The sequence below is a fragment of the Perissodus microlepis genome, chromosome 16, assembly GCF_051167445.1.
Source record: "Perissodus microlepis isolate ML-2025 ecotype Zambia chromosome 16, ASM5116744v1, whole genome shotgun sequence".
NCBI classification, from domain to species: Eukaryota; Metazoa; Chordata; class Actinopteri; order Cichliformes; family Cichlidae; genus Perissodus; species Perissodus microlepis.
In genome coordinates, this window is record NC_140476.1 from 6566067 (window position 1) to 6578486 (window position 12420).

Genomic DNA, 12420 nt, shown 5'->3' on the forward strand with positions numbered 1-12420 from the left:
ACTGTAATGTTCTTGTCTGCTTGTTTCAGAAAAGTGAAAAGACAGGAATGTCCATTTCATAAAACAGCCACTGGCTTCAGCCGAGTCCGACATCTTCCGCTTTAGAATACGACTATGCAGCAAACTGGCGCGAAATGACGTGCACCTGCACTACAGCGATGTTAAAGCGGCAGTGTTGGGTGTAGCGTTACACCCAACACTGAATAACACATAAACACAAGGTTTATGTGTTATTCTTCCAAAACAAAGAAGGACAGATGCGATTGATAATTAGTCCTGATTGGCTGGATCGGTTTAGTCTCCCCCCAATGCTGGTCCCTTTAGTTTTTTTATCTCTGACTCTCAAATTCAGATTTTTGTGCCAATGAACGGAGCATCAAAGATGTAAAAGTCAATATTTTAAAGAAGAGGAGAGCGGCTCGTTTCGCTCACGGCCAAAAGAAGGAAATGCCGAGCTAAGACCGAGCGAATCAGGAAAATAAACTATTCCTGTTAAACCGACGAGCTGCGCAGCGTTTAATCAAGTCCTAAAACAATTAATTACGTTAGTCTTAAAAGTGTAATTTTTTTAGTGAACTGATTAATGAAACGTCCATAAAAACAAAAAAAAGGAACTGTTGTTATGGTAAAGGCCTCGCTCACATGCAGAGATGGGCAGTAACGCGTTACTGTAATCCGATTACTTTTTTCAAGTAACGAGTAAAGTAAGGGATTACTATTGCAAAAACGGTAATTAGATTACCGTTACTTTCCCGTAGGAACACTGCGTTACTAAAACCGTGATTTTTTTGCAAGAATGTCTCATGACAGTGACGTAAGCGAGTGCGACGTTTGTGACAACAGCTGTGTGCAGATCAACAATGGATAATATATCGAGTGCGGAGAGAGTATGAGCGTGTAGCGTTTAAAGCATGGAAGTACTGACCTTATTTTGAGTTTGATTCCATAAAAAGTGACAAAAACATTAGCGTCCGTTGTGCGTGGGAAGAAAACTTCTTTTTACAGCGAAAAAAAAACCCTAAGCTTCTAAGCAAGCACCGAGTGCGCTATGACGTAATGGGAAATTCACAGAGAAACTCGCGGATTCTTCCACTGACCGCTGCGGCACACCTGCACCAGGGTAAACCTCCGCCTACCCTGCTCCTGCTTTACAGGCGAAAATAGAGCAACAGGACGCTAGTCTGTGACTTTATTTATTTTCTGCTGTGTTTTACTTGCATCTATTTGAAAGAGTGAGTGTAAACACACAAAAAAATATTTTATGTGCTGGAATGTGCAGAAAATAGGTTTAAATGTTAAACTAATTTATTCAAGTCAGAGAATGTTGCATATAATTAAATTTTTGCTTGATGCATAAAGTTAAAAGATTAAAACTAATAAAACAAGTTTTAAAAAGGGACTTTTCCATTTGATTACATTTTGTGATGGATTATGCAGAAAAAGTAGAATTGGCCTGACAGATCTATTGCTTTATTACCTATTCAGGTTGTAAATCGTGTTTTTAAAAAGTAACTAAGTAACTAAGTAATTAATTACTTTTGAAAATAAGTAATCAGTAAAGTAACGGGATTACTTTTTTGGGTAAGTAATCAGTAATTAGTTACTGATTACTTTTTTCAAGTAACTTGACCAACACTGCTCACATGTGAGGGAAGTAAAACAAGCGATTGTGTTCTTCTTCACTCATCTCTGTGGTTGGTTGCTCGTAAAAGTCACGCACTCTGGAAAAACTCTGCACATATGGTTGATTTAAATGGGAATAAAATGAGCTTTGTACGTTAAACCGGGTTCAAGCTACACAGTATTTTTATCTCCGTATGCTCAGCACCCAGGATCTGTGTAGCCTAAACCGGCATACGCATCGCCTCCTCATTAGATCGGTTTTCCAGTGACTCAAGAGTTTGTACATTCAATAGTTTTACTAAAAAAATAAAAATAAAGTGCAGCTACATCTTATTTTTCTCTAATTGTTTGGCAATTATATTTTTTTTAAAATCTCTTTATAATAATTTGCATTTTAAACGCAGTGTCAATTTTTCATAAATAACAATTCAGCTAAAATCAGCAAAATCAGTCGAACATCGAACTTCACAACCAACAACACATGCGGGGGAGTTCATTTAAGTGTTCATACATTTGATTACTACACGAGAAAATAACTTTTTTATGTGATAATAATCTTCAGATTATAATAATCCAGCAACACTGATGATGACTGAGGCTTTTGAATACGTTTCACCTGCAACACCCACATGACGAGCAGAAGTTTAACGAAAAAGGAAAAAAACAGAAAAAACATGCCATGACAGTAGTAACATGGTGGTAACGGCTCCAGCAGCATCACTCTGAGCTCAAACCTACAAACACATGTACAGTTTCAACAGTGATTAATAAACACACACCACCTCCTGCTTCACGGTGCAGAGAAATCTAAGGCATCCGCTGGCGTGACATTTATGTGCAAGTACTTATATTTACCGAGGAGCTTGTGAGATAAACCCGGAACGTCTGAAGTAAAAATTCAAACACACTCTTTGGTCTGCAGCTGAAGATCACTCGTGTGCAGATGCACAGCTGAAAGCTACACACGCCTGCTGTTACGAACATCCAGAAATAAGAAATGTTGCCTAAACTGATGAGACTAAGATTCTGAAAACTTCCCAAACAACACTGAACGTTGTTCCTCGAGCTGGAACATCGACACTCACCGGTTAACACCTCTTTTCTACAGATTTATGATTTTTTTTTTATTTTAAACAAAGTTTTCAGTGACATATAAAGAGAAGAGCAGCTCCTCAGCAGACTAAAGCTTCTAAAACTGAAAGGGCCAGACTCACTAACCATCCTGCAGTCAGGATTTACTGAAGAGACTCACCAAAACCTGCACTCAGCTGTTTTTGCTGATTAACTGATCTGGTTTTAATTAACATGATTTCTTCAAGTTTGTGGCAGGTGGCTTACTGCTGTTTAAGCCACACAAACACAAAAATCATGTTTCATCCTGCACCTGACGGGTTGCTGGGAGCATTAATGTACTTGGACAGCCAGGCGGAGAGGTTATCAGAAAGGTGGATGTTAGTTCAGAACCAAAACTTCAGCAGGAACCTTTCGAGCTGAGCTCTGCGTATTTCTGGTCAACAGTAATTGTACTAATACTAGTAATTCTGGTACTTTGATGTAATAGAGTAAAACACAAGACGGGAAGTCAGAGGAAGGGAATAGTTGCTCGCTACATGATTCATGTAAAAGCCATGGATGTGTTACGGGCACAGGTGAGCTGATGGGGCTGCAGTGTTTCAGGATTTTAGCCACATTTCTGCACAAGTGCCGGCCCCACATGAAACTGTAGCGCACAGAAACTTATTTTGTGTCTATTAATGAGAATCGGGCAAGAGTGTAGTGAGTTAGAGTCTTATAATCTGATCTGCAGGTGGAGTTCTGCAGAAACTGCTGTGCACAGACGGCTTTTAGTCGGATTGTTTCCTTTGACTTTCATAAATTCCTGCAGTCTCACACAGTAAAAGCATCATGGCACAACAGCGGTAACTCAATGCAAACATAAATAATGGCATGTGACGGCACATCCAACATGTGATCCGTTGTCCTTCAGCTGTCTCTCACTGACCTGCTGCTTATGGAAACAACTCCACGTGTGAAGCTAGCCATGCTGTATTTTTTTGGTTAACAGCTCACCCAGCAGGCTCATGTTTGACTAGATAATCGCTTTGGTCATTACTGAAATGAACTGTGGCTGAGAAAAAGGGTTTTATTTGATGACTTTATCCTGTAACTGGACTAGAGCAGATAAAAGCCTCAGATTAAGTTCATCCACGGTTGGTACGTCTGATTTTTTTCTGGAAGTGCCAGCTCCATCTGCTCGCAGAACTTCCGACACAATTTCAGGTGAGGGACATGAATCGTCACCTTTGTAGTAAATAAATGCTGCATTCACATTTAGCAGATTTATTTCTACATGGAGGCATCGTGTTTGCATACTTTTGTGAGCTGTGCAAGGGAGTTAATGGTTGTATGAAGCAACAAGAGACTTTAACTGAACCTGAAAGACTGACTTTACTCGCCTTTCCTTCCTCAGAATTCAGAAGCATGTCAGGAAGCTGCAGGCAAACAAGTCAAACCTAAGAAACCGCCCAATGCTTTTGTCACCTGACTGCAAGAAAACTGCCCTCTGTTAGTATCAACCACATCATCAAACACAAACAAACTCAACTCGAGCTGAAAGTCCTCACGACTTCTGTCTGTTTCATAGAGTCGAGTTAATGTCAAAGAAACTGAAGCAGGCACAAATCAAGTATTATTTTAACAGAAAACACAAAGATCTGCAAAATAACGCAACACTTGAAGAACATTAACGAACGACATCCACATCTATATTTTAAATTGAGGAGCCAAATGTCACAAAAGTGGGAAATAAGTAAAAAACAATAATAATAACAACCAGGAAAATAAAACATATCAATCACGGCCAAAATATTCTTTTAATCACTCGTAACACACCCCTAAATTTAAAGTCAGTGTTTACTCTCAAGCAGCTGTTGTTTCGGGTCGTAGAGTGAACGCAACGTTAGCCGACATTGTTAAAAAGAAAACGCTGACGTGATGAAGAAGAAAATAAAGATAAGTGTGTTGAGATAAAACGAGAGCGAAGTGCGTACGTTACACATCAGATCCTTGTCACGTCGCTAAGGTGATGAAGCAAATGGAGGTCATTTGGAGTTCATAATAATAATAATGATAATAATAATAAGCTGATCCCATTTTTCCAGCACAGACAAAATCAAAAACAAGTTTCCCAGTAACCGCTTCACCAGCAATAAATAATCCTCTACATAATTTATACATAAATATGAGGGTGAGGAGACGATGCCATCGCGTTGTTGGGAGATCAGGCGAGGTGGGGGCGTCTGTTTTTGTTTGTTTGTTTGTTTTAAAGTTTCACTCGATGACTTTGTCCATCCTATAGACTACAGTGGTGGAGCTGTCCTCGTTCGACTCAGTGGGGGACACCTTTTTCCAAAGAGGGGCTTTCAGAGCCAGCTCCTGCTGGAGGCTCTCGTAATCCATAGGTCCAAAGGTCTGCTGCTGTTATTGACACGGATAATAAATTAGTCTCAAACCTCCGTTTGTGCCTGCGTTTATGTGCTGGGTGGATCGCTGCAACACTTGGAAGTAAAATGGAGCCAAAACAGTGCCATCAGTTTTCACAGTGTTTCCCACACATTCAGTAGTGTTAATGGAGCACTATACACCGACAATACTGCATAATGTAATAACATAACACACCAGCTTGCTCATATTGACAACTTATATCCCTACCAGGGGTCAGACATTTTTGTTTATAGAGCTATAAAACACTTTTAGGCCCTATAGTAACCGAAACACAGCTGATGGAGTATAAAGAGGCTAACAAAGTCAACAGCAGGTGTTAATTTAAATCTTTAACCACATGTGACTCTGCAGCAGGGCATTTTCATCACAGTAAGACCACGCTTTCTTCTTCTTCTTTTTTGCATTAATAAAACTAAAATTGTTTACATTTTTGTTATTATTACCAACAAAATGTAACAATAAGTTAGCATATTTACGCTGACTCTGACACAGAGTAGCTATAAAGCTCTGAGCCTGCATTAGCAGAAGGAATCAAAGTAAAAGAGCTGACATAATAAATAAAGTAAATTTGACATAAAGCATTATAGAAACTTTAAAAGTAGTATTTTTATGCAATAGATTAATCACAATCTATTGATTAGATAGAATCTAAAGTCCAGCAGCAGATTAAGCAGTAAGTCAGTAACTCAGCAAACAAATCTGTTCACAAAATCCTCTTTTTCCACTTTTACATTTGTAGCTCAGGTGACTCAGGACTACACACTTAGGACACTTCCACACTGACCATCCACCTGAGCAAAACAGTTTTCTTTCAGATTTTTAGACTTGACGAAATCCTGCCGTTATTACACCTGATTCATATCATCCGACATGCTCGGTGCTTTATTTTTTTTAGGCATTTTATTGTTTAGTTCTTTAGTCGTACTGAGGAAGCGAGCTAGAGCTTTAAAAAAAAAAAAACACGGTGGTTAATCAGAAAAGGAGAACACTCATTTTTGATCATTTCTACACGTTTACTTGCTTAAACAGAAAGTAGAGATGGCGAAAACCCGGATGCACCCTGGACCCCAGTTTTTATAAAGTCACATGATGGAAAAAGCCGCAGCTACGCGGCTTTTTCCAAGCTTCACCAGTGCTCGCCATTGTGGAAGTGCACGCTACGGTCTGAAGAAATACTTTAGTTTCCTCAGAAAAAGGTTCTGGGCACTCTGAATGTAAAATGTGAGGGAAACACTGCATCATCTACCAGACATGTTACGAATGATCAGACTGAGTTTGGCTCCAGGTGTGTTTTAACTGAAGATTTGGCTCCTTGTATGTTAAATATATGCAGTAAACGAATATACTCCACTCACTTTATGCAGCTCTTCCACCCGAAGGAGGAACAGGGACAGTTTAGGGGCTACTGTGCGTGCAGTTATGGAGGTCAGTGCAAACAGCTGAGACTACAGGAAGCTGCTGGAGAGGTGTGCTGTCACATGAGCCTGACGAGGCGGTGTTTGTCCTTACCCGCTGGTCGCCTCCTTCTCTGCGAGGGTCGTGCTTCTTGGCGAAGTGCCTCAGGTTGTCGTAGTTGTGGAAGTTGAAAAGCTCCACCAGGTCCTGAAATACAAAGACAGAAAGTCTAAAACTAACAAAGCAGCTGAGAAAAGCTAAAATGGTGTCTTGCCACCCAGTGAGAGTTGGGAAACTCCAGCCCTGCCACAACCCTGAACTAGGTAAACAAAAGAAATGATGGATGAATGAAAAGAAAACAAAAAACGTAAACAAAATTCAATTAAAATTAAAAGTGAAATCTTACATCTTGTGTGTGTTTGTGTGTTAATGTCACGCTGAGCGGTTCAGACTCGGCTAATGTTTTGGGTCTGATCTAAAATGACTGCTGCTCAGACTTCAATGCAAAGTAGCCGGGGTGCTCGTTCGGATATGAACCACGCTAATGGGAAAGAGCATGCCTGCAATGAAAGGCCACTTTCAGCTCCTAAAAGCAATTCTTCTCCTTCTGCTGCTGTAAAATATTTAAGTTAATAAACAAGGAGGTGCAATATTGTCTCGAGGCGGAGTGTTTATTCTCCGGGCATCGTACGTACCGTGCAGAACTGGATCCCTCTGACCGAGTTGCCCAGCTTGTCGAGCGGAGGCGACCAGCACACGATGCCCATCACGTTGGGCACAACCAGCAGGATCCCTCCTGATACTCCAGACTTGGCAGGCAGGCCGACCTGCAGCAGGAAAACAAAGCAGTTACAGAAAGGCTGGCTGTGTGTGCAGAAGCAGCACGACGGTGACAAAGTACATCAACACAGTGATGGTAAATCTCACGATACACTGAATATTCTCAGAAATCCCTAAGAGTCACTTAGATTTTTTGTGTCAGATCCAAAGCAACAGTGCCTTCATTTTTCTGAGTCCAGAAATCCATCTCCCACCGACTCAGGATGAAAGTCGTTGTGCCTCGTTTATTGATCATTTCCTACCCTAGCTGTGGTTTAATGTGAGACTTCATATGGTTAAAACTACCTAACACAGATAATCTAACACCATCACGACTTTAAAATCTGATATCCAATCACATGAGCCCCTCGGTTGAGGGTTGTTAATACAGTAAACACTGTATTAATACCATTGTGGTGCTTTTTAAAAGTAACAAAAGACATCTCATTATGTTTAACAGTTTTAACTGGGATGGATTTTGAATGTCATGCTTATGCAGAGCTGGATTATCACCAGAGGAAGCTCCACATTACATTTTGAATTGTTGGTTGCGCCAGAAATGTTTAAAAACTCTGTCCGAAAACAACAACACATGCTTCAAAAAAGAACGTTAGCTCCACAAAACCCGCTAAACTCCGTAAGAAAACGAGTGTGAAAAAAACCTCACCTGAGCTTCATGAATTTGTTTTTTTAGTTTAATATCGTCAGCTATAAACTATTTATTTATTTTGGATCCACATCTTGAGTATGTCTCCAGAACACTTATGTCCATTTTTAAGGACAAACACTCAAACTTTTTTCCCTGTTTGCTCTCAGTTTAGATGATCAGTGCACCTGATGAAGCCTCGTCTCCTCTACATCATCTCTTATTTTGTTTAATATCTGCAGTGCTTTATTTAAGGTTTTCGTTCACTGTTATATTTTTTAAATCATCCTGTATGACACCTGTAGTGCTACTGTCCTGCCTGTTGAAGCACTCTGTGAACTGTTTTTAGACACTGCTGTTTAATAAATTGCATATTCCTGCAGTTTTAACAATCATCATTCAAGTCTAATTAAAAATTCTGAAAATACAAACAGTTAATAAATCAAAACAACAGTAACCTGTGTTGTGTTTCACTCACATGGAAAGCAAACTGTCCTGAGAAGTCGTACATGCCACAGGAGTGCATCAGACTCAGCGTGTTCCTCACCGCCTCTGGGCTCAGCACGCGCTCGCCCGTGATTGGGCAGATACCCCCGTTGGCCAGGGTGGCCGCCATGACACTGGCACTCTCACATGTCACCTCAATGGAGCAGAGCTGGAGAGGCAGAGACAATAACTCTGTTACTGCACCTTGATTTACAAAGCGAGGTGACAGAAAAGTGAAAGTAAAAGGTGGAAATGATGGAAATAAATCCATCTGATTGGTTTGGGAGATACTGGAACAGCATATAGAGGTAAAACCATCTGTGTGTGGTCAGGAAGCTATTTGTATCACACAGAAAGAAGCTGACAGAAGCTGAAAGAAGCGGTGGAAACAACTGGTCAGGAAGCTTTACTCTTGAGGATAAAAATCAATAGCAGGAAGCAGCTCAGCAATGAAGCAGAAAAACAATCTAATGATATCCTCTCATTAAAAATGTATAAATACTGGAAGAAGCTAAAGTTACACTCACTTGAAAGTACAAGTCCAGTACAGAGGTCATGTCTGTCCCCTCTGGGAAACACTGCAGAGAGGAGAAAAAAAAAAACATTTAATAACCACGCTCTCATGCTGAAGAGACTTGAAAGCATCAGGTACAAGAGCCAAAGGGCTGAAACCCTTTAAATATGTGTTTCACAGTCTCCACTTCCTCTAATATGCATCCATCATCTCTCCATCATCTTTGATCCAGTTCTTCTGGTTTATGTTTGTTGAGCTGAGCAGTCACAGCTTACGAGTGTCGTCAGCCCCATTAAAGACTCGTTTTACACCAGACCACCTGATCAAAGGTTTACTGTTTCAAAGAATAACTGTTGTTTTCTTCACAGGAAAAAAACCCCCAAAACTCTTTTCATCTTGTTCTTTCCTCAGAAACATGTTGACTTGGACACACGGTGACTGACTGACATCTTTCTTGCTGTCTTGCATCTGTAGAGGAGTTTATTTCTGGGAAAGTCCAGCTGAACTTGCAGCACTCGCGCTAATCAAACGAGGAGCTCGGACAGAACATGGCTCACCTTGTTTGATTGTATTTATGTGTTTATGTTACTGATCTGTGACCCCGGCAAAAACCAGGCTGCTGTGTCCTAGATAAGAACAACACCACTGGGGTTTTTTCTGTTCTAAACTGGAAAAACTGCAGCGTCAGTTTTTCCATTCATGAGTTTTAAAAAAAAAAGTCTCAGGGGTCTCAGCTGACTCCTACCAAAAGGCAAATCAAGAGGGTTACAATCAGCTGAATCAAAAATATGCAGATTTTTCTCATTTATGCATGAACGTATTTAAGGGGCGAGAAGCATTACATGCTGAGCTGCTGGCTGTAAACTTTCAAGCTTCAGTGGCAAAATAAGCAGAAACGTGAGGCCCGATTAGTTTCAACTCTAAATTCTCTCCAGGTTTTCAGAGAGGAGAATCACAAAGACAAACCTTTTTTTCTTTCAGGTAGTAGCCGATGGCGAAGTTCCTGTCTCCTGACTCACGCTCAGACTGGAATCTGTAACACAAAGAAGAGCACTCCCATTACAGATGAAGGTAGCGTGTGTGTGTTATTTCAGTGCTGTGCTGGTATTCACAGACCTCGCCCTTCATGTGTACAACATAACCACAGCTCACGCAATCATGTGATGACACTGCAACACGAGCCGTCATAAATCATGCAAACCTTTAAAACCTCATCAGCACCTGTGGAAGTCCTCAGCACACAACACACGCGGGTCACTGAGGACCAAAATGATGTTTCTGTAAACAGTGTTCAGCCTTTTTGTATAAAGAAAAGGTTTTTTTTACATTATTAATTATTATTATTGTTGTTCTGAGCAGGTATTATAAGACAGTCCTGCTTATATCTGACTTCTCGTGAACATAAGCCATTTAAAACATGGCCTGTGTGCTTGTTAATTTGATCCCAGTTAATTAAGGTGTTTTTCACAGTTTACGCTTCCTGTAATGAGCCTGTGAAGGTTATTATGGTGGTGGTAAGGTCAGCTCGGTTCGGGGGTTTGCAGGGCAAGGATAAGTAAACTTGGGTGATTTTAAGGAGGCGATGTGGAGGGAGGACTTACGTGGCGTTGCTGAAACCCACATACTCGTTTCCCGCCATCTTTTTCAGAAAGTTCATGACCTGGAGGGAAAGCAGGAGGAGAGTCGAGGTGAAAAAAAAATGATCCAGAGGTTCATGTATGGAGGTCAAACACTACAAATGATAAGAGCTGCCAGCTAAACAGCACATATAAAACATCAAGAGTCCCTCTAAACTTATTCAACACACACTGAGCTGCAGATATAATTAAACCTCAAGAGAAAATTCAATGTTTGACACCTGTTTGATTTTCTACAATCCTCCTCACTGTGCTCAATGTTTTCACGAATACTGAATCTTTCCTACACGAGAGCATCGACTACACCAATAAAAACATTTATGAGGAGGAGGGGTGCTGAGGGTGCTCGCCAGCCTCTCAAATAATGGCTACAAGAAAAACCAACACAGTGACAGCGAATGCTCAGGTTGACCCTTCAAAATGAGGAGTCCGAAACAAATGAGCAATGTCACTTTTATACATCCACTGGTCATTTTATTAGGTACACCTTCAGATCTGCCATTATTTATCATGTCATAGATTCAACAAGAGATTTTTGTCCATGTTGACTTGATGGCATCACACAGTTACTGCAGATTTATCAGCTGTACATACATGATGCGAATCTCCCATTCTACCACATCCCACAGCTGACCCTATCGTCTGACTGCCACAGCAGAAATAGAGTCTTATCTCGTCAGACCTGGCAACATTTTTCCAATTTGGTATATCCAGTTTTGGTGAGTCTGTGTGAACTATACCCTCAGTTTCCTGTTCTTAGCTGACAGAAGTTATACCCGGTGTGGTCTTCCACTGCAGTAGCTGAGCTGGTTAAGCTGGTTCAAGGCCCAGAGATGCTCTTCTGCATACTTTGGTTGTAACTGTAAGTGTTATTTGAGCTACTGTTCTATATTGATGCATCAGCTCGAAGCAGACCGGCTGATTAGAGAAGGTGCTATGAAAAGGTGTACCTAATAAAGTGTCCAAGAAGATTTATTTCACATTTTAATGTCAGGCTACGACGCTGGTAGATGAACGAATCACACCTTGACAAAGAAAATATAATTTAACTTTGAATACTTGTGGGTCAGAGCTCTGACCAATACTCACATAGTCAAATTTCTCTGCGTTGCTTACACTTTGCTGCGGAGAAAACAAAATAAAGAGTCGTTAGCAAGGTTCATTTATAGAGAGAAATCTCAGAGGATAAAGCACGGCATCACAAAAGATTATTTTATAAAATGATAAATGATAATTCTGACCAACTAGATTTACATAATTAGCAGGCATGAACAGATCTGATTACAAATAAAGTGTAAAAATCACACGAGCTTTGCCAAGAGTTCAACAAACTATTAATGCGATCAGTTTGCGGTTAGATTACAAAGAGGGAAGTTTGAAGGGAGACTTAGCAGACGTGTTCATGACATCTCACTGATTCCAATCCAAACAGTCAAACCTGTTTTTAATATGTATGACAGCCCTGACTGTGTGCATGTTTCTACAGTAAGTCTGCAAGATGTGGGTGTATGCAGGCAGGTGTGTATTATAAGTTAACACTGTGCAGGTGTGTGAGTGTGTGTGTGCATATTTGAGGTGAAGAGGGAGGGAGGGTTGGCCTTTGTCACAGCTTGTAGCTCGCTGATGTCCCGCAGAGAAAACACAGCAAAGGAAAAACAAAACAAAAAAACATGGCCACACATGCACATTTAAAGTGCTGTAGCACCAGTTTTAACTTTACTTGTAGAGTTTTAAAACTGTGGCGCTGATGGAGATGTTAAAGAGTCACTACATGAAGTTTCTACAGAGCTGATTGG

The 12420-nt window shown here is 40.6% G+C and overlaps 1 protein-coding gene across 2 annotated transcripts in view; it reads right to left on the reverse strand.

The window, feature by feature from the left end:
- The window catches only part of glsb (glutaminase b), a 37060-nt gene that overhangs the window by 7861 nt on the left and 16779 nt on the right, over positions 1-12420 (reverse strand). Inside the window, exons 8-15 of one of the 2 annotated variants that reach the window (XM_084907783.1) lie at positions 11714-11746; positions 10589-10647; positions 9954-10020; positions 9001-9051; positions 8466-8642; positions 7218-7349; positions 6637-6729; positions 847-5100 (exon numbers count right to left, since the gene is read on the reverse strand). In XM_084907783.1, the coding sequence (XP_084763909.1) occupies positions 4954-5100; positions 6637-6729; positions 7218-7349; positions 8466-8642; positions 9001-9051; positions 9954-10020; positions 10589-10647; positions 11714-11746 (759 nt within the window). In that variant the 3' untranslated portion in view covers positions 847-4953. Of the gene's footprint in view, positions 1-846; positions 5101-6636; positions 6730-7217; positions 7350-8465; positions 8643-9000; positions 9052-9953; positions 10021-10588; positions 10648-11713; positions 11747-12420 lie in introns of those variants that run through there. The other variant, XM_084907782.1, reaches the window with a different exon arrangement.